The sequence below is a fragment of the Notolabrus celidotus genome, chromosome 8 (genome assembly GCF_009762535.1).
Source record: "Notolabrus celidotus isolate fNotCel1 chromosome 8, fNotCel1.pri, whole genome shotgun sequence".
Lineage (NCBI taxonomy): Eukaryota > Metazoa > Chordata > Actinopteri > Labriformes > Labridae > Notolabrus > Notolabrus celidotus.
The window spans coordinates 23,397,267-23,419,235 of NC_048279.1; the positions used below are offsets into that span (position 1 = coordinate 23,397,267).

Genomic DNA, 21,969 nt, shown 5'->3' on the forward strand with positions numbered 1-21,969 from the left:
AGTGAGGGTGAGGACTTGCTGTGGCTGATGGTGAAATAGTGTGAATGCGTCTGTCATGTGTTCTGTGCTTCATTTGGTAGATCAGCATGCTGATTGTTATAAGAAGTTTTCTTCGTGGTGATTGTGCATATTCACAACATGCTGATAATGAAACCCTGATTGTTTTTACAACCCTAAGGATCTAAAACTTTGATGCATTTTAACTAAAATATGACACAAACATGTAATTTATAGTTACCATTAGGGATGTACACAATTAATCAATTATCGATTCATTGATTATTAAGAAATTACTCAAATCACGCAATTTTTGTTTCAATTTTCCATCACGTGGAACAAACATCATGTGGTCTCATATTACACTCAGCTATCAGGGAGGTGTTTTAAGTTTAAAGCATGTTTCGATGTGAATCAGCTGTTAAAGATGTTGCACATGGTGGAGACGCTCAGCTGGGGCTGTGGCTGTACAGCAGGTCTCCACGTGCGCTTTTTAAAGAGGGGTCAATGCGCAACTGCTGCCAACAACGACACGGAGACGAAGGTTGACGACTTTAAACAGAACACTTCCCCACCTTTGGATACAAAGCTACAGACTGGTGGGAATTGCTAGTACGCTATGTTTGCAGACCAGCAACATCAGAGCCGTCTGGGCTTTTCTGCAGCTGGACTGATTGTGCCCTGGTTGCGCTCCCGGCTGACACCTGACCGAATACACATGTTTATTTTTCTCAATAAGAACGAGTAGACAGAAAACTGGACACTGTAAGGCTGAAGTACTTTTCTGTTAGTATTATGAGCCTTCACTTTATAAGATTATGTCCATTGAGAATATTTTTATGAGCCTGATCGTTGATAATCAGTGTTAAACATGTACCCGTATTCAATCCCGTCAGTTATGTGCATTTTGTTGCTATAGAAAATATAATTTAGGGCGAAAAATCTATTTGGCATTGTTTTTGACATAAGAGCAATGATGTCTTTTTTTTGTTGATTAATCAATAATTGATCGTTAACATTTTCAAAAATCGATCATGATAAATACTTAAAATTTACATCCCTAGTAACATAAAGTGGCTTAACTTGAAGAAGACTGTTCTTTAGAGAGAGATAGGGATGTGATGTAAAGATAGAAGCTGTTACTGATCATAAAGTTTTATCTGCATTTTTATTTAAAAAACATCAAACAAGTTTTGAAGGTTATGGAAACAGTAGTTTTATTCCAGCATTGCAGACAGTGAGAGACTTTTAGGACCCAGTTTGAAGTATGCATCAATACTGTGAGTATCACATGACTGACTATCGTTTGCCACTTTGTCAGCAGTTCTTTAATGCTGAATACACACCAGCAGAGGAGGAAAGAGAAATGAGAAATGCCTGATACTAGAGCTCATAAAGCTTAATCATGTCCTCCTGGCTTCCTTCCTTTCTGCCCCTGTATCTCCTAATCAGGATTTTCCTGTAACAGTTTTTGCTAAAGCAAATGGTTTTGACCCTGTGGCGGTCTGGTGGGAGTGTTAATGCATTTACTACTTTGAAAGTATATCTGCCTGTGTCTGGAAATCCTCCAGAATCTATTGGTCTTCATACAAAGTTATCCAAATGGACACTGACATTCTTTCTTAGTTTGCTGTCAGTGCAGTAATGTGTATATTTTTGGTGCAAAGGTGTTAATTTTGGACTGAAATGTATGAAACTTTTACGTTAGGGTAATTTACTGTGTTTTAATGTTTAATCTGCTTGGAAAATTGGCTGTTTATCAGGAAGCTCACAAAAGTTGATTCAAGGCATGTTTCTCACAGAGGCTATCGCACCAAGGTCCAAGCTTGTCACAGAAAGCAGTGGCAGGCTGCACGGTTGACCATGAGCGGGGGGTTATGTCAAATGGCTGAATAGCTGGATTGTTCAGCGCCTTCAAATCCGTTGGATCTCTGTAGAAGTAAAAATTCCTCTGGAGGGCAAACAAAGCACAGAGAAAATGGCTTTTTTAGACTAACTGGAGTACTCCAGGCAATTCCGCTTGCAAGATAACCTTAAATATACCTGCTCTGTCAGACATGGCATGATGAAACTCTTGTTTTCTGTGTTTCTATATATACAGCTGCAGCTGCACAGGCACAAGCCGAGGAGCGGCGCAGCCTTGCAGGGAACAGTCCAGGACCTCCAACTACAACTACAGCACAAGCCAAACCTCAGGGGTGTAGGCCAGGTAAATGACACCACACCTCCACACAAAAACATTTTGGTTCTCACAGGTACTGCCCTGTCACCGCTCTATTGTCTTCTATAATCCGAGCCATTAGGTGCAACACGATCCACTTCCACCACCCTCAGGGCTTTCTGCAAGCAAACCTTAGTCATCTTCTTCTACTGTAACAAATGACGACTGATCAATGACAATTACATATATTAACCGCCCAAGTGATGCAAAGTCTTTATGACAGCAAGGTGCATTGTAATCACAATAATCAATCTGAATATGCTGCAACTGTGTTGTCATACTTTTCAGTCCTTGACGGTGCTGCATTGAGAATAGACGACCGACTGCGAGTGGCAAAAGAGAGGCGAGAGGAGGCAGACAAACAACACGGTAAAATTACCCGCCCAGTTTCTGTAGCAACATATAGCTCCAACTACTCTGATGATTTGTGAATCTTGTTAGACCAAGAAATCACAGAGCAAGTTTAAAGCAATGATCTACAGTGTACTGTGTCAAAGATTTTCTGATGAGCAGCATTTTTATGAAACTAATTTGTCCTAGAAATGTTTAATAATCCACATAGAAAGACAACATTAAACAACGAGTGTTCCCCACTGCTTGTGCTAACTAACCATCATGCACATGCCACATATATGTGGCCAGCTTTGCGAGAGTCTCAGATCATGGAGCGGGAGCGCAAGGCCAAGATACAAGTGGAGCGTCAGTTGGAGGAGCGCCAGAAAAAGGTTGAGGAACAGCGAAAAAAGGAGGAGCAGAAACGATTGGCTGTGGAGGAGAAGAGGAAGCAGAAACAGGAAGAGGAAAAGGTAGCTCCAAGTCATGACGGCTGCACAGTAGTGCCTGCTCAGTTTATTTGTCTAAAATGTTTAAATGATGTAGAAGCATTGTTTGTAATTATATTTAATATATTTATTATTATTATTACTTTTTTTTTCCATACTCTTTATTATAGTTATTATGTTTATTGGTCTTATCCTCTTTCTACTTCAAGTCCATGATCAAATGTGTCTCTGCTGTAAATTCTGAACACTTTTCTCCTCTCTCCTGTTTTTTGTCAGGAGCACTACGAGGCAGTAATGCGGCGGACATTGGAGCGTAGTCAACGAGTGGAGCAGAGGCAGAAAAGATGGTCCTGGGGAGGACTTTCCACAGACTCCGATGGACGAACAGGTAGAAGAATTTACATTTGACAAAAACTTCAACCTTGCTTTTCTCCTCACTGTATGTTCCATTTGACTGACATGAACCACTTTTTACTTCAAATCATAGACACAACTAAGATCCTCTGAATACTCCTCCCTAACAAGATATCAAATTGTCAGAGGCTCCTTTTTCAGATTGTGATATTGCTTATAGTACTTTTTTTTATTGCATTAGCTCTTAGCAATTCTACATTTCTATCTTTATTGTGCTATAAAAAAACTAATAAAATCAAATTCATTAACTGTGATTTGAAGAAGTGAATGTAAACCAATAACTGTAATTATAGTTTTTTAAACTCTCACAACAATGCAGGCTCTTTCTTTACAACCACTCCCATGTTCTGACTCTTGGACGATGAACTACAATATTCTGCGGAAGTCTCCAGAACTTAGCCTGAGCTAAATGGACCATTTAACGGACCAGATTGAACTCTCACTCTCTCACACTTTGTGAGGGTGTGCCTCAGCATCTTTCATTTTACTGCTCCTCCCTGAGAGCTGTCTTTTCCCACAGGAGACTCTGATGCCAGCGCCTCATCTCCCGTAACAATAGTTGTCTCCCCTGCCTCGCCAGAAAAGCCACCAAGGAGTCGACAAGGTTTTATTTGTTGATCATTTGCTCAGCGATGTAGCAACACAGCATGGACTGGCACTGGCACTCTCTTTTTTAGCTTATTTACTCAGCATCCCTCTCTCTCACCCCACCAACCCCTCCTAACCGGCAGTTTGTCACTAACAGGTTCTTTCATTGGGCTGTGTTCTGGATGTGTCTTGTACTACGTGAATATCTGAAAGGGAAACTTAAAAATATTCACTTGCTGACAGAGTCTAGCGTCCTATAAATCACATGGGTGGCTTTGCATGAAAGCCCAACACAAAACCAGGGCTTACTTCATCTGTGGATTCTCAGGCATGGGGCATTTTGTTGATGCTCTCCTCTCTGGAGTGGTCAAACTTCAGCATCTGTTTTTTACTGACCACCATGTCTGGCTCTTAAACCTCAACAGCTTTGTTACAGTTTGTTTAACATGTTAAATATGATATTTAGCTGCAAATTTGAGCATTAAATACTGTGTTTTTTTCCTAACTACACTGGATACATAAGCCATTGTAGTAATAGGTCAGTGGGAATATGGTGGATATGTGGTTTTATTTCTTCATTTTTATTTTAGGCTCTTTCAGAACCCTTTGCTCCCTTCTGTGAACCCCTAAGCCCTTCCCCTTTGCCAAACCTCTAGTGTAAACCCTGCCTCCCTTGTTTGTATTTCCTCCTCCCTTTTTAGTGGACAAACGCTCCACATCCACCACAAACCTGAAACAGCAGTCTGATTCTGCAATCAGCAGGCGCCTATCCTCCTCCTCTGCCACCCTCATCAAATCTCCCGATAAAAGTAAGTCCCCTTCCCTCCTCCTCCTCCTCCTCCTCCTCCTCCTCCTCCCTCCTCCCTCCTCCTCCCTCCTCCTCCCTCCTCCTTGCAGGAATGTACTGTGTTTAAATCAATGTAATATGTGCCTAACAGTCTATTTTCAGTCAAGTTATTATTTTTCACTGATCGTAACATACCAAGATCTAACAGGTGACACATTTTATTTTATCTGGAACAAACCCACTTTGTCCTCCGACTCTTGAGCCTGGAGTGATCCCATAACCACGTGCTCTCCTGTGATCCAGGATTTTGCACACAGGCTCTGAAGCACAGAGAGACTAGTAAACGATGCTTCAGCTCTATGCCTCTGGTTCCAGCTAATGATAAACTAGTATGGGCTCATTTTGATGCATCTGTTTACAGTGCACCTCTGTGAGGTCAGGAAGTACATTTTCAGAATCAGAAGCGATCACTAAACTGTGATTCTGTTTTATGCTAACTTAAACCTGTTGCAGTAGTATCAAGCATATTTTGATTGGTGAACTGTGTATTCCGTAAACAGAATTAAAAAAAAATTAGCAACAATCTGTTGATTCAAATCTCTTCACAGCTTCTCTGGCTGCCAGTGCCATTTCTTCTTTGTGTTATTGCTGGTTCTTCTGGTCTAATGTTGATGCCTCTCCTCTCTTGGGACTATGAATATGCTCTGAGAAGTCTGAGACTTTCTACCATTCACAAAAAGGTGCTGTGTTTCATCATTGTCTCTCAGGTATTAAGCAGAGGAGTTCATCTTGTAACCGGTTGCCTAGCAATGGCAATGCTGCTCAGGCCAGTAAGGAAGACGGCAAAAAGCTTCAGGTGGAACAGACAGGTGCAAAAGATCCCCTCTCCATCCCACACTATGCTTTCATAACAAAGATGGTGTACAGAATACAAACCCTCACATTATAGGGCAGCTCAGTTTATATCAAGTTCAGTCACAGCTATGACAACCACACAGTAAGCTGACTTAAATGGCCATTTGAGCTATTAAAGCTATTCATTTTTCAGCAGCAACCCGTCTTGTGGTGTTAATGTTGTCAAAGTCATAGAGGGAATCAAACAGTGTTATCAGACAGAGCAGTTCAGCTCTCCTCTGTTTGCCTATGGGCTGTCTTTAAAATTTGGACATCAGCTGCTGTAGCCTGGTGACTCCCACAGAGGCCAAATGAAGTGCACATGACTTGTGAACTGTCTGTCCTGGGATTCCTTGTCGACTGCTTCCCAGTGCCCGCTTGGCTTAAACTTCGTTTTCATGTCCGTAGGCCGTTCCATGAAGAAGAGAAGTTCCTCGCTCACACGAGTAAGTGTGGGCAGAGCGCAGACCCCTGCCAAGCCTGATAAAGGGACAGCAGATGATCAAGGTGGCTAGCATGAAAAATCAGGAATGACCTTTTTTGTTCTGCCCCTATCTGCCTTCTTTCCTTCATAACAAGCATGTTGCTATGATGCTAACAGCTTGCTCATTCAGAGTATGCGTGTTTTTTTAAATCTTGACTGTTGGCTAAGACATTTCAGCAGTAATATTCTCATCTGGCTACATTCATTGTCTTGAGTTAGTGGGTGTTCAAAACTGGCCAGCTCGTCATTCAACAAACCCCTCCTTTTATTCTAACAATTCCCTTTAAGAAAACCCAGCTCACTAACCACTGAATTACCCTTAAGCAGCTTCTAAGCTTCCCCACGCTATTTTCTGTCTGTGATTAATTGGGAACACTGTGTCTGCCCTGTTTACTTTAACCTTTCTGCTGTCTCTACCCACCAGAACCTGCTCTGTGCCATGTTTCTCCCTTCCGTTTGATGTTGTTTTAACCTTTTATATTTCAATCAAGGAATGATTTTGTGGTGTACCATGTTTGCACTAACAGTGTGTATCGTTTTTTGTTGTTGTCACAAAGTGTTGATTGTTTTCCTTCTCCCAGATGACGTCCTAGCTGGATTTCAGTCACTGAGCTTGTGCTGCAGTGTGGTGTATGCCAGTGCCATCCTATTAACCACCAATGCTTTTGTTTGTCCCATAGCCATTGTCAGCCTCTCTATGCAGATCACGAGTTGTGAAAATGTTCCTGTTTTGTGTACATGTTTGTTTTATGTGGTTAGCTTAGGCAGAAGTACTACACAGCTAAAACAGTACTTACCTGCTTGGTATTTACCATATCAAAGTAGAACATAACAAATGATTTAACCCAAAAGCTTCGACACTTCCTATATTTCCTTTATACAACCTTGTCTGTAAAAGCCTTAACCCTTAATATCCGTGTGCCGGGTTGAGAGCCGTGTTGCAAGAGCTAGCACTCAACAGCTAATCAGAAATACAAGTGTGTCTTAAACAGATGTCTTCTCAGTGAGGGGTTACAAAGGAAAGTGTGACTGCACACTCCTTTTGAGTCCGTAGCATTTAAGGTCAGAGATCAACGTGTCAGTATTTAGAATCTGCCTCTGGGATGGTTTCTTCTTCGTCCTTCAAGAAGCACAAATGAAGTAAACTGGGAATGATTTATTCTACCATTTCATGGTTGCAGGAGCTCTTTTGTTTCTGCTGTGAAATCAAAGCCTACCATGGAGCTTGTATTATTTTTAAACTGGTTTAGCACTGGATATTGTAGATGGCCTCATTTTTATAATCAAATTTGATACTCTATTTTTTATTTAAATCTTAATCCTGGTAAGGTTTGCATGGCAGAAGCTAAAGAGCCCTTGCCTCGTCACAGCTAACACTTAATGTCTTTTACCACTACCACTGCACGGTAATGGCTATCCTCAACTCCACTTCCTTGGACGTACTTTCTCTAAGTTTTCCATTTTAGATAGCACCTACTTACAGAAGAGGGAGTTGTTAGTCGGACATTGGATGCTGTGTGCTGTTTATTTTGCTAACACAAACAGGCAGGCGGGACATGTGCAATCTGTAATCTACTGAAGAAATTTGGCTGTGTGTTTGGTCACGTATATACATTTCTAGGCTATGAATGTGTATTTCAATCCTTACTATTTGCAAATCAGCCACAGCTACCAAAGTGGTTGGCATCAGTCTAAAGTGTGTCACCTCAATCTGTTATTATTTGTCTAGATTGATTGTAAATATAGCTGAGATGAAACCAAAAACAGCACCAGGCACTAGCTAAAACTAGAAAGCCAAACTTAACAGCTCCAAGGGAGCTGATCTGAGCCTTGCCGTGCAGTGGGGGGGGGGGGGGGGGGGGGGGGGGGGGGGGGGGGGGGGGAAACCTTCTGGTATCTCTCACTTCTCATCTTCCTACCCAATAGTATTCCTCTTTTGTCTTTGAAATCACTAATGCTTTGTTTTGACCCACCAGCACACCTCCCTCTGATTTAAGGAACCATTGATTTGACCTCATTTTCTACCTTGAGTACTTTTTTTAACTGATCTTGAGTCACCAGACAATCACTCCTTGGTCTGTCCCAGGAGGCTTCCATGGCAGCCTTTCCCTCACTGTCTTCCACTGTCTGTCCTCTTGTGATTGAGTATCTCTAAAAGTTAACAGGATAAGGACAGTTGATAAGGAGCCCATGCAAGATTATTGGGACGTAACCTTTGGTTGTTGATGTTGACTCTATCCTGTTGGTTAAATCACATGGTGACCTTTCTATACTTTATTCCTGTATCCCTCATCCCCCATTCTCACCCACTCCTTCCTTCTTGGCCTTTTTGTTCCCCTCTGTTTTCGGGTGGGTTTTTTCGGCCGTGTAGCTCGCAAGCAACCGGCCGGCTCTGTGGACGGAGGGGTCCTTAGTCGTCTGCTCACCCCCACCCAGGCCTCACTAGCTAGGAGCAAGAGCGCCGCCGTGCTGTCAGCTGAAGGAACAGATACTGCAGGTAACCTCCGTTTGGAGACCCTGAAGGAGAGGAGGGATGACTGCTGGTCCTCCCTACTTTACCTTTATTAATCAGTAGAAAGTCCGCCCTGTGTAACCTCACTAGACCCGAGCTCATCCCAGTGCCCCGCTGCAGACTCATGCTGTTGGAACAATCCTGCCGCAGTGCATGGTGGCCTCAGTGGTGATTGAATTAGAGAAGTTGCTGCACAGCTCCAAAATGAAAGCGACATTCTTAACAGCTAGTTGTTTATGATGTGTTTTTTAGTTATTATTTGCAGCGATTAATTTCATGTAATGGAGCATGGTTGCTAAGTAAATATAGACATGCACCCAGGTACAGCTTACATGCACTCCCAGAGCTAAAACAATTGGTTGTTGTATGCTGAGGCCTGCTGAGCGGGGTGGCTTGGCTGGGAGTACTTCTCCACATTTGAAGAGCCTCGGAGTCCATGCTGGGAGATTTACTCTAAGCAGCTTACCTGTTGGTTTTTGTTACGTCAGAATCAGACTGTTATGCTATTGCATTTGTAAAGGTAGTGTGACCTGAGTGCTGAGGGAAGCCTTTACATGCTGTTAAAATAGTTATTGAAGGCAATTCTAAAGAATATACATGTTAAAAAAAAAAATATATATATATATTTAGAAAAAAGATTTTAGGCTGACATTTGTAGTAAAAAGAAAAACCTGAAGCCACATAGTTGGGGTTTATGTGTTACTGGCTGAATTTCATACCATGTAATTTTAAGTTAGCTGTTTGTGTGTTCTGCTTTAAGGGATTTACAGTACAGTGTTTGTATTCATATATAGCCTAGACCTAGCATGGACAGCTACAATGACTCTCCTAAAGCACACTGATGAATACAGATCCTTTTTGTTGATAGAAAGAACCTTACTGTGAAGCGCTGACTTGTACAGCTGCGACTGCATTCCCCTCTATTTGGTTTTTGGTGGTTATCGACTGGCCATTAGAAACCCATTAGTGGCTATAGATCTTCTGCTAAGTATAGCCCCGGTAGAAACATGACACATCTGCATTAGCAGCAGCAGTAGTGTAGGCTCATGGCAGGGTACATTTCATAGTCAACATATTTGCTCAGTCTGCAATCAGAATGAATATCAAAACACATTTGTTGTGACCCTGCTGTGGCAGGGAGAGTCGTCCAGGTCTTGGGATTATCATGACTAATCCCTCAATCTGACACAGCAAGCTCATAGCCAGTGGACAACAGTATTTACTCTCTTTACAAACAACAGGCAACACTCAGTGCCAAGGACAGAGCTATCCATCCATCGCCATCCTAAGGTTGGAGTTGCAGGAACATTTGAAATCTGTTGGTTCAGTTTGCTTATGTTGAGGTTTATTTCTTTACATTTGCCAAAACAATACACCGAAAGTAACATTAAGTGTGTGGTGAAGAGTCTGGAGAGCTGTGGTGTTAAGACAGGAAGGGTAGAGAGACTATAGTTTACTCCTTATTTTGAAGTTATTGCAACATAACACCACGAAACAAGAAAATCAGTGTGTGTTCATCGTACTAATAAATGTGTGATGTGTTTGCTGTGTCAGTGTGTGTTGCACTGTGTTGGTGGTAGGTTTTTTGTAGTCTGTGCTGTGTTGTGCTGTGCAATGCGGTGGTGCTTTGTGTTCAGGTTTGTTCACGCTGGGTACAAAGACTCTTGTACATGTTGGGTTTTCGGGTTATTTTTGGGATTGTTGCTCTCTGCTTCTTATGTCTCCGGTAATCTGCAGCTCAATCAAAGCTTCAAAAATCAAGCTGTTCCCTGCCTAAAAGGCCATTTCTAACAAATTGCTTTTTTGTGCTTTTTCCCCCCCTCATAAAATCACTCTCCTGCTTTTCTTTCAACCAATATCTGCCTTCCATTACTCCATCTCTTTCCCTCCTACTTTCCCTCTCCCCGCTCTCTCTGGTTTTGCTCTTTGCTGCTTTTCAACCCAACTCGGCTGCTTATCACGCCTCACATTGGTTGTGCTCCTCTGGCCCTGCGATGACTGTGTCCTTTATCAGAGTGTCACCTGTGTCCTCGCTCAGCCTCTGCCAGTCCCCTGCACCCACCTCGTGGACCCCTGCGTAGCCGCAGCATTGACCGGCAGAAGAGTGGCATGACCACGTCTGTGTCTGCGGATGGAGCCCTAGACCCTTCAATGGTGAGTGCTCGTCTTTGTTTTACAGTACAGACACCACTTGTCCAATAAGACAATAGTGTTTTAATCCAATCTGTACAAGAAGGAAGCATGATATTCCAGATGCTTTCCCCTCCTCGTAACTCTGCATTTTGCATCCCCTATTGGATACGCACATTCAATGTAGCGATGGAATTCTTGGTTCTTAAAAAACAAACATAGAAAACGTAATGCTTAATATAGCTGACAGACTCAATATCGTTACCAGAGGTTTTGTGTTTGCTTACACAGTATTAGTCCGACCAGGATTTGATAACCTTTCATGTCAGGATGCAGCCGCTCATACTTTTGAATAATTGCTGTGAGGGTTATCTACCAAATTAAAGCGTTGTATGGAAATCCTTGTTACATGACAGCTGTTACACTTCAGATTTAAATTTCTGAATTTCATGAGTTTGTCTTTGGTAAAGTGGTATGATCGCATAGATAATGCTGCACTATGTTAGAACAATCCATTTGATTTGACTGATGGAGTAAGCTTGATGCAGATTTTAGATGTTCCCTCTGATCTAACCCATATTCAAACTACAGAGTGATAACAGAGGCTTTGAAGCTGATGCATGTGCAGGACTGTGAGAAGTCTTTTATGAGGTGTTGGAGCATTACGTTGTTGATAAAGTTAAACTCTGTTTGTATAGCCATGTTATCCTTTCTGATTAACCAGCAATGTTCTGCTCAAATGTTCGTGAGAAAGCAATTTAATTCGACCCCATAAAAAATTGACTTACTCTGACAACATTTAAGCATGTTTCATGTGCTTTAAATATATCAAAGATGAGCAACAACTTTAGTTTTTCTCAATTATTATTTTTGGACAGTGTGAGATTTACAAAAAAAACTAGTTTAAGATCATGAAACGGTCACACTACTCAAATAGCTACACAAATAATAGAACATTTTTTTCTCCCACTTTTTTTAACTTACATCTTAAATCAACATCTGTTCTAATAATTTGAAAAAGAATTTCATTGATTTTCAGAAATTTAACCCTTAAAATGCCAGTTTAAAAACATAAAAAAACCGCTGTATAAAAGAGCAGAAAAATGTATGACTGAATACAAATACTATTTCTTATCATACCCAAATATTTCATTATTTAATTGTCGAGGAGACAAATGCATTTCCCAGAGTTCCTTAAAATAGCCTTGCAATTGAGGGCAAACAGGTGTCTTCAGAAAAAGCACCAATGCATGTTTGACTTTGTTCCATTGAAATTGTACCTGAGAATGTTGTGCATGTCACTAAAGCCTACTTCATATGCACATTTCCTGATCCATTTGCTTAACAAAGTATTTCTGCAGGATGCTAACCATAGGGAAATGTAGTTCCTCCAGCTGTTCTTTGGTCTTTGCTGGTTCACACATTTCCTAAATCTTATCCTACTTGCTGCTTCATATAAATAAAAAAAATGCCTCAGATGGTGTCACTTGATCCCGTGTAGTGCCTTGCTCTCCAAACCTGCCTGCTCTCCTCCTCCTCTGGCTGTAAAGAGCCTCATTGTCAAAGCTTGAGACAAAGAGATCCACAGCAGCCTTATTAGGGACAGATCAAGCCATGCAAAGTAGACCACACCCTGAGCCTGAGCCTGAGCCTGAGCCTGAGCCTGAGCCTGAGCCTGAGCCTGAGCCTGGGGGCAGATGTCAAAACCTTTAGACAGTCCTCCTCATGTCCTCGTCCCCTTTCTCTCCTCCAAATGCACAGGTTGGTGAGCAGATAATTTGAGTTGCGTGATGCTGGGGCAACATTAGGTCTTTTAAGTCAGCTGATCCATTTCTTTAAACAAACAACTGAAAGGTTGAGAAAACAACATTATTTTTGAAAAAATCAACTATGTCTGTTCAGGCAAGCATCCATCCTTTGCGGATTAGAGTTTATTATGAGTCAAGTGTCATCAGTTCAGTGAATGGCTGTTACTGCTGCCTGTATGTTTAAGAACACACTTGGACTTTTCCTTCTCGATACAAATAGATCTTGCTCTAGTGTTTTGTATCGACAAATAAAGGAAATTAATATCTCCGCAGTGGAATCTCACACCATAGGCCTGTTAACTGTCCTACTTTTGCTTCCGATCCTCCTAAGAGAACAGAGGTTGCATTGTGTAACTAAAGCCTGATAAGAGCAGAAATACATACATATCACTCTTGCTTATTTGGCATTCACCGCCAATGGCCTGCGGTGGGCCAGAGCTGTAAACCTGGCTGAGCGTCACAAGGTTGACCTTGCTTTGCTCCTCTGTCATCAGGTTTACAGTGACAAACAGAGCACATGAGCATTAAAAATAGATGAATCAAAATCTGACTCCAGGCCCATCTCACACCAGTATTGTCTCTGTTGAAACCCCAGTAGAACTGAAAGAGGTAAACTACACTACACTAGGATGAGTAAATACTTTGACCACACTGGTTGGTGCATTTCGGCCAAGAGTTCTGGGGTCTTTTAGCCCCCAGAACTACTTTCCCAGGAACTAAAAGGTTCCTGTGCCCCCATTGTTGTCTGTGTTTCGACCGCGGGCTGAAGTCTCTGGTAGATTGTGCAAATCAGCCCAGTGACGTATGTAGAAAAAATTATATATTAAATCATAGTTTGAAATCTTAATAAAAAACTAAACTAGTATGCATTCCCAGGAACTCCCTCTGTGTTTCAATTACTGTGTTTGTGAAGTCCACAAATAACGTTACGTTCAATCGAAAGTTCCGGGACCTTTGTAAAGTACTACCCCCCCCAAGCAGGGGCTTTTCAAGGGGGAGATTATCTACCCCTGAACTAAATTTAGACCCTGGTTCCTCTGGTCGAAATGCATGTAGTTCAGGGGTAAAGTCCCTAGTTCCGGGGTAAAGTTCCTGCAGTGGAAAAACACCTTAATGGTATAGTCTAGGGATGCAACAATGCAGTTAGCTCCTGGTTCAATGCGTGTCTTTGGTCATGGTTCTCAGGTATTGTAGTGTTTTGGGGTTTTTTTTGTTGTTTTTTTGTATTTCATTCTTTGGTATGCTGGGCAAATTTTATAGGAACAGCAAGAATGTTGAAAAAGGCATTTTTTTCATTTCAAATCTATTTCTTCATTTGAATTTTAAGAAAAAAGGACAACTAAAAAACATTGATGCACATCCCTGGTGTATTGCATGATATAAAATCTGAAAAATAAATAAATATAAACAAAATATTATCAGTGCTTACTGGAAGGGACATATGTGGCTTCTATGACTTTCATGTTTTCACTTTATCAACTCCTCTGCTAAATGAGCATTTCATACCAGAGACAGGCTCTCCATCCTCCAATCTGACATTATGAACCGTCACAGTGAGGTAACTTTCAGTTGCCCACAAGGTCTAGCTCTATGTACTGAGAGCAAGGCGCTGTGCTTTAGCCCATTTGTTTTCAGTACCTATGTGTGTTGTTTCATAGAGGTCAGGAATGACCTTGTTGCAGAAAAGGGGTATAAGAGGGTACGTAACACAGATTGAGTGTTTCCATGAAGTGATAGAAGCCCACATCTCCAAATCCTTACCACCTCCAACCTCCTTTTTGGATGATTGTGTTACCTTTTCAGCTACCCTGCTTCCAGACAGTGATGTCCCTTGATGATGGGCACTGCAGATGTGCAGTCATGTTGGATGTGTTTCTATTCAACATTTGCAAACTAATGTTTGCAGAAAGTTGTTTTTTTGTTTACTGTTTACCACCACTAATTTTAAAGCAGTGCTTCATTTTTATTGCTGCCTCTCCTCACCGCTCATCATGTCAAGAGTAATGTGTGAAATCTGACACTAGTATTGTCACCTGCCCCAGCTTTAGTGCATAGTGATTGGATATTTACTCACAGGGAGCAGTTTCCTTATCCCAGCTGAGGACTCACTGGCACTAACGAACAGAGCCAAGAGAGATGTATAACGCATTGAAGCTATTTATATGCACAACCAAAAATACTGCAATTCACAGACACGTATTGAGCTGTGGATGCCGTTCAATATTATATTAAGTATTGATCCAAGCCCTGTGATAGGTTGGCGACCTGTCCAGGGTGTACCCTGCCTTCCGCCCGAGGCCAGCTGGGATAGGCCCCCGCCCCCGTGATCCCCAACGGGATAAGCGGTCAAGATAATGGATGGATGGATGGATGGATGGAGTATTGATCCATCCCTAGTTCAGTCTAAGAATATATCTTTATGCAAAGGAAAGTCAGTGTTTGGATAAAGACCTTTATTTTTGTTAGTTGAACTAAGCTGAATGATTTACAGCCACACAATTAGATTACCTTGAACATTTTGTAAAGGTGTTTCTACGGATAGCTTGTGAGTTCCTTGCATGATCTCACCTTGCATGAGACGGTCATAAATCACTTTTTAACTTGTCTCCTTTCCCTGCCGAACCTTAGAAGGACAAGCAGTTATCATCACCTGGAAGGCAACGTCCTCCCTCCCCATCTTCTACTCTGGTACGTCACCGATCTCCCTCCCCAGCCCCCGTTCCAGCTCCAAAGAGGACCCCTTCTCCATCAGCATCCAAGTAAGACTACAGTCTTCTTAAATACAGATCGATTGATGTTTTCACTGAAGTTCTCTTAATAATTTGAACATGTCCAATTTCTTCTTTTTTTCTTTTCATTTCTACCTCCAGGCAAAATTCCAAGGCACGCCCACCCTCACCTGGTGCAATGAAACAACGACCCCCTTCCCCCCAGCCAGCATCTAAACCTCCACCTATCCAAAAACCAGCTCTCACTCCGACAGGACCCCCCACCCTGCGAAAGAGGGACTCTAAGCCCAAGGATCTATGTCCTGTCCCAGGTGTAGCACTGCAGTCCCCAGACTCCAGCAAGACCAAAGAGAAAGACGGTGAGCAGATCTCAGTGAACAGAACACAGTAACTGTTTCACTGTTTCATTGTTCCTCATGAAAGTATTTGTGACACTGCTGAACATCTTCCAGTCAGACTTAACAACCACAGGCAGCTGATTTTAATTTGTCATTACCAATGTTTGCCAAGACTGATTGTTTTACTGACAACCAGGATGTTTGCACTGATGCACGAGACATGCTTTTCAACTCCCACAGTCTATCTCTCTGTTATCATTGGTGCTTACAGCAGCCCCTTTACTTAAGCAGAAACCCTATATGATCAATACTGTGTGGTGTGTATGTGTGCTGTAAACTGACGTGGCAGCAGCTCAGTTTGCACTAAATCTCAGTGGAGCATTGGACCTATTTAGTTCCAGCTGGAGTCACATCCTGTCACATAACTTGTGTTGTTGTTGCTGCCACCTGCTGGACAGAACCCTGTACTGCATGGGGAAATAGCTTCATAATAATGAAATACTTCATGCATTTAGGGGAAAACTGTTTTCTAATCAGATTCATGTTTTTTGTTTGCGTGAATGTCTTTTATGTCTCTTCATAATGTATTTAAATATTCCTAAAAATAACAGTAAAAGTATGGTATAGAAGTTTTAGAAGACTCTGCTGTGTGTGTGTAATAATACATTACAATATTTAATAGAAACAAATGTAAAGGCTCATGCATTTGATGAGTAAACGAGAAGGAGAGTGGGAGCTGTGAGAGGACTGACCACAGCTGTTATGTATTGCTGTGTTGTTTATGACTGTGTGCAATTAAGCAATCAATATTTTGCACAATGAAATTACGTAGAATATATGGCTGCGCAATTGACTGCAATGTCATTGTTATTGAAATACAATGAACACAGGGCAAAAGTAACATCATAGTAACAGAACAGCAGATAAACATAAAACCTGTGAATTTAAGTAAATATTGATTCTATCATTTTTTTATGTGAGTGACTCAGTTTCCAACAGGCCAAGCAAATTACATAAAATAAATGAAAATAGCATCATTCTTGTGTTTACCTTTTGTTTTGATTTAAATTTGCTCGATGCACTGGCAGTGTTTCGATTCCAATCACGTCATGGGATGCATCACAAATGATAGATCCATCCTCTGTCCAAAAAGCATTTTTAAGATAAGATGTTACTTTATTGATCCCCCGGGGGGGGAATTCAGTTGTTGCAGCAACCTAGACATAAGTACAATCAAGAAAAAGTTCCAATTAGTAAAATAAAAAAAGTAAAAATAAAAATAGATAAATAAAGATAGAATACAAGTTAGATGTATACAATGTTACAGATGGAATTATCTTAAATAGCAGTAATTACAGGCAGTATTAAAAATGTTTCAGTAGGGACAGGTTGACATGGTGTGATTATGGTTGGTAATGACAGATTAAGCAATAAGTAAATAAATGGGTATATAATATGACCGTAAGTTGTATTTTGGGAATTTTTTCCTTCCCTCGAGGACAGACTTGAGAGAGCTTTCACTTTATACAAATCTACATCATAATCTTGTTACTTTGGTGAACTTCAAGCTGTCAATAACCATTAAAATATCCCATTAGGATCTGTAAGCCAGAGTTTAGCGTCTGTGTGACTTACTATTTACCAATTTACCATGACACTGAGACTCAGTTAAAACAGTCCAACAGATACTCCTTACTCAGCAGAGACTAAGCAAGTGAATGTTTGACTTTTCCTCCAAGGATTCTCCTTATAGGAAAGTGAGAAATGTAGAAGTGAAGAGACTTTCATAGACCTTCTGAAGAGGCAAACCTTTTGCTTTACTTTTTATCAAAACACACAAAAATGATTGGGCGCACTATTTCTATCTCGGTGTGCTCATATATCTGAAACAGTCTGCTGTAGCCTAACGGAAATAAATCAGAATCACAGGTCTCTCAGAGAGCACAGAGATGATCATATGATAGTTACACAACTTAACTGAGTAACTCCAGCCCTTCTTCTTTGTCACATATAACCTCCAGCACAAAGCTGACCTTCTTTCTAACTTTGTCATCACCATCATCATCTAATCATCTCATCCTTTAAAGAGTCTGGCATAAGGTGCTAAATGTATCCTCTGTATGTTTTTGTTTCCCCCTGATTCTTTAGCTCCGTCTGGCACCAACTCAGCTGCTGATGCAGCTAGGATCCTTGCAGAGAACCGCAGACTAATGCGAGAGCAGAAAGAGAAAGAGGAGCAGCTCAGGCTTCAGAGGGAGGAAGAGGAAAAGTAAGTCTATTCCAGAACAAAGTACCCTCAAAAGTACATTTAGACTAATGAATTGTTCTTCAAATTTGTTCTATTACTAAGTGAAATGAAAGTGTGTGGTTTGTTTGAAAATTATCTATACCGGTTTATGTATCACTAGCATAGACTGTAAAAAATATGGACGTAGTATCCGTGACGTCACCATCTGTTTCTGAAGAGCTGTTTTGAGACTAATCGGCTGCGGCAGCCATATTGCTTCTGGCGAGCCAGTGTGACGTAAAGAGGCGGGCTTTGAGCCTCCTAGCCAACAGCTGCAGTGTTCCCACAGGCAGCTGTGCCTCTCATTGGAAGACTAGTAATCTCAATATCTTCGAATTTGCCGAATTAGAAAAAAATTCATCCCCCTCACAGTGAGAAGACGTCGAGAAATTAGCTATTCAGACTACACTCCTATTTTGTACCAGGCTGTAAACATGTTTATTAATGCTGCAAAGATCGTCTTTTCCCCATTCATGTGTATGTGACTTCCGGTACTTCCGGAGCCAGCCTCAAGCGGATCCTCGATGAACTGCAGCTTTTAACACTTCCGCATTGACTCATATTTTTAGACTGGAGGTTGCCGCTTGATCACTAGATGTTAAAATTACTGCCTTTGATTTTAAATCAAGAGATTCCCATTGTTTTTATCTTTAATACACTCTCTCTGACAACTTGCGGCTGTTCCTTTGTTACCCCAGGTTAAGAAAGGAAGAAGAGGATCGTTTAGCAGAGGAGGCTCGACTGAAGCGCCTGGAGGAGGAGGAGAAGCTGGCAGAAGAAAGAAAAATTAAAGAAGAGGAAGATGCTCGCCTGGCAGAGGAGGACAGGGTGAGGCTGGCAGAAGAGGAGGCCGTGAAACAGGCGGAGCTCCAGAAGGAACGTGAGGAGGCTGAGGCCAAAGCCCTGGAGGAGGCCGAGAGAGTCCGTCAGGAGAGAGACCGCATCATGCAACAGAACCAGCAAGAGCGAATGGAGAGGAAGAAGGTATGGAAAAAGAGCATCTGCTCTTTATTCAGGCTTGCTTGATTATAAGGAGCAAGATGAAATAGTATCTGTAAAGATTGTAGGCTTTGTTCTATAAAGTGCTCCTTTCTCCATTCCAGAGAATTGAAGAGATAATGAAGAGAACAAGGAAAGGGGACCAAGGTGACTTAAAGGTAAGCTCACGTTCATTCAGCACACGTGTTTAACACCATCTGGGTGTAAGTTTGTTTGTTTACATGTTGTTTATTTCTCCTGTTTAGAGTAACCCAGATGATGACGACAAAAGCACTCAGGATGATGAAGATGAAGATGAAGATGAAGACGGAGAGGGAGACGTAGAGGGAGACGTAGACGGAGATGGAGAGGAAGATGGAGATGGAGATGGAGATGGAGATGAGGGAAAGGACCAGATAGACTCTGAGACCATGAGTAAGTTTACTGCTTACATGCTGCTATCAACTTTCAGACATCCTAACACATGAGGATTTATGCGTCATTTTTTAATTGACTGAAGGTGTGCCTCCTCTATTTTTGTCTCTTTGCATATGCTTTGAATGAAGTTTGAAAGAAGTTTGTGTGTGAATTTACAAATACAACGTGACTGATCCACTTTTTTGCTGGTATTGTAGGCCAGTCCGATGACATCACCATGGAAGCAGATATAGGAGAGTGTGGTATGTCCTCCGGAGAGCCGGAAAAACAACAAGAGGAGCCCCTGGGCAGTGTGAATGGAAAACCAGAGACAGATGACAAGGAGAACAACAATGGCATAAGCACAGAGGAGACTCAGGCTGGAAGGTATGAGTTTAAAAAGGTCATGAAACCACCTGGTGCAGAGTTGTGCCGACAATGATTTGACTGTTAACTGCTGCACACTGTGTTCTCTGAAATACTGATAGGAGGTAAAAATCTCAAGTTGGAAAGAAAGTCAAAGCCCTGCATGATTTATGTAAATTAGAGCATCCAAAGCGAGTGGTTTTAATATAGAATCCAAACCACCAACAGCTGCATGTTATCTTCTAAGTACTTTTACACAGCCAGACTGATGAACATACTTTACAAGCACGTGACAGTGCGGGATAAAGGTCTGGTTGAACCCATCATCATTCTGAGTACGGGGAATAACACTCTGACGTGTTGTACTTCTTTTGATGGATGGGTGCAGCAAAACTGTCTCATGGAACTTGGTTTTATGAAACTGTTCCTCATGGGGCGTGTCCTGGCAGTAAGATGGCTAAATTCACTCAACAGAAAACGTTAAAAGAACTGTGTAATAGCAGAATAGAGGAAGTAAGGCCTGTAAGTGTTGCACAATGTTGGTTGGCAGCTTTATGGTTCTTGCTATTTCATGTTGTGAAAGGGATTCTGAAGACATTAATGTACTGATGTGAGAGGCACAGGATAATTCAGTTTAAAAAGGTAACAGGAATTAGACAGAAAATACTATATATGTCTTATTCCTACCCAATTGTCAAAGTACTTCTGTAACCAACTGTTTCATACAATTATCTCTTGAGCAATGAATCTATTACTGAAGGACTTTTGTCATCAGATTTGATTCAGGGGTAAGTGACACAGACTAAGAAAGAAAGTTGGAGAGCTTTGAAAGATATATACAGTATCTCACAAAAGTGAGTACACCCCTCACATTTCTTCTAGATGCACAAAAAAGCCCGCAAACAGTTTGCTAAAGACAAGCAGACTAAGGACATGGTTTACTGGAACCATGTCTTGTGTTCTGATGAGACCAAGATAAACTTATTTGGTTCAGATGGTGTCCAGCGTGTGTGGTTGCAACCAGGTGAGGAGTACAAAGACAAGTGCGTGTTGCCTACAGTCAAGCATGGTGGTGGGAGTGTCATGGTCTGGGGCTGCATGGGTCCTGCTGGCACTGGGGGGCAGTTTATTGAGAAAACCATGAATGCCAACATGTACTGTGACATACTGAAGCAGAGCATGATCCCCTCCCTTCAGAAACTGGGCCACAGGGCAGTATTGCAACATGATATCAACCCAAAACACACCTCCAAGACGGCCCCTGCCTTGCTAAAAAAGCTGAGGGTAAAGGTGATGGAGTGGCCAAGCATGTCTCCAGACCTAAACCCCATTGAGCATCTGTGGAGCATCCTCAAACGGAAGGTGGAGGAGCGCAAGGTCTCTAACACCCACCAGCTCTGTGATGTCGTCATTGAGGAGTGGAAGAGGATTCCAGTGGCAACCTGTGAAGCTCTGGTGAACTCCATGCCCAAGAGGGTTAAGGCAGTGCTGGAGAATAACAGTGCCCACAGAAAATATTGACACTTTGGGCCCTATTTGGACATTTTCACTTAGGAAAGTACTCACTTTTGTTGTCGGTGGTTTAGACATTAACAGCTGTATGTTGAGTTATTTTGAGGGGACAATAAATTTACACTGTTATACAAGCTGTACACTGACTACTTTACATTACATGTCCCATGAAAGATTTAATTAAATATTTGCAGAAATTTGAGGGGTGTATTCACATTTGTGAGATACTGTAAGTATTGTTTTACTGTAGGTTCTGGCCTTTTTTAAATATGTGGACTGGATTCCTCTATGTACTCTCTTCTTGGCCTCTTACTCTACATTGGAGCTGCATTGTGTTTTGACAAATTTGTCTCTCATCTCCAAATTATTTACCTAACAGCCTCTCACTGCCTCTATTTACCCCTCTGATCTGCAGTCCGACCCCTAAAGCCCGCCTCGTCGAAGGCTCAGAGTTCTTGAACGAGCAGGACTCTTCCAAGGTGGTCTCAGGTCTTAATGGTAAATCCAATCAGTGGAGCATTGAGGAGCTCATCGACCTCAACGTCCACTCCAAGACTCACCCCCTCATCGAGGCCGGGGGCTGTAACCAGGTCTTGATCAACTGTGACGGGAGCTCAGACGGGCCCAGGGTAGCCTTTGAGGACAAGGGAACCCCGGTCAACACCTTACATTCCTCTAATCAACCCTTAGAAGCCATGTCAGGTGAGTTACACCTGTTCACCTGA

General features: G+C 41.8%; 1 protein-coding gene across 15 annotated transcripts in view; it reads left to right on the plus strand.

Annotated features, from left to right (window-relative positions):
* map7d3 (MAP7 domain containing 3) overlaps positions 1-21,969 on the plus strand; it is a 34,891-nt gene that overhangs the window by 10,122 nt on the left and 2,800 nt on the right. Inside the window, exons 2-19 of one of the 15 annotated variants that reach the window (XM_034690624.1) lie at positions 2,099-2,206; positions 2,507-2,587; positions 2,861-3,024; positions 3,277-3,388; positions 3,935-4,018; positions 4,704-4,811; positions 5,557-5,658; positions 6,092-6,190; positions 8,539-8,664; positions 10,694-10,833; positions 15,246-15,376; positions 15,488-15,705; positions 17,833-17,953; positions 18,670-18,955; positions 19,075-19,128; positions 19,216-19,384; positions 19,585-19,753; positions 21,660-21,946. In XM_034690624.1, coding sequence (XP_034546515.1) covers positions 2,099-2,206; positions 2,507-2,587; positions 2,861-3,024; positions 3,277-3,388; positions 3,935-4,018; positions 4,704-4,811; positions 5,557-5,658; positions 6,092-6,190; positions 8,539-8,664; positions 10,694-10,833; positions 15,246-15,376; positions 15,488-15,705; positions 17,833-17,953; positions 18,670-18,955; positions 19,075-19,128; positions 19,216-19,384; positions 19,585-19,753; positions 21,660-21,946 — 2,559 coding nt within the window. The remainder of the gene's footprint in view (positions 1-2,098; positions 2,207-2,506; positions 2,588-2,860; positions 3,025-3,276; positions 3,389-3,934; positions 4,019-4,703; positions 4,812-5,556; positions 5,659-6,091; positions 6,191-8,538; positions 8,665-10,693; positions 10,834-15,245; positions 15,377-15,487; positions 15,706-17,832; positions 17,954-18,669; positions 18,956-19,074; positions 19,129-19,215; positions 19,385-19,584; positions 19,754-21,659; positions 21,947-21,969) is intronic. The other 14 variants (XM_034690627.1, XM_034690628.1, XM_034690626.1 and 11 more) reach the window with 14 other exon arrangements.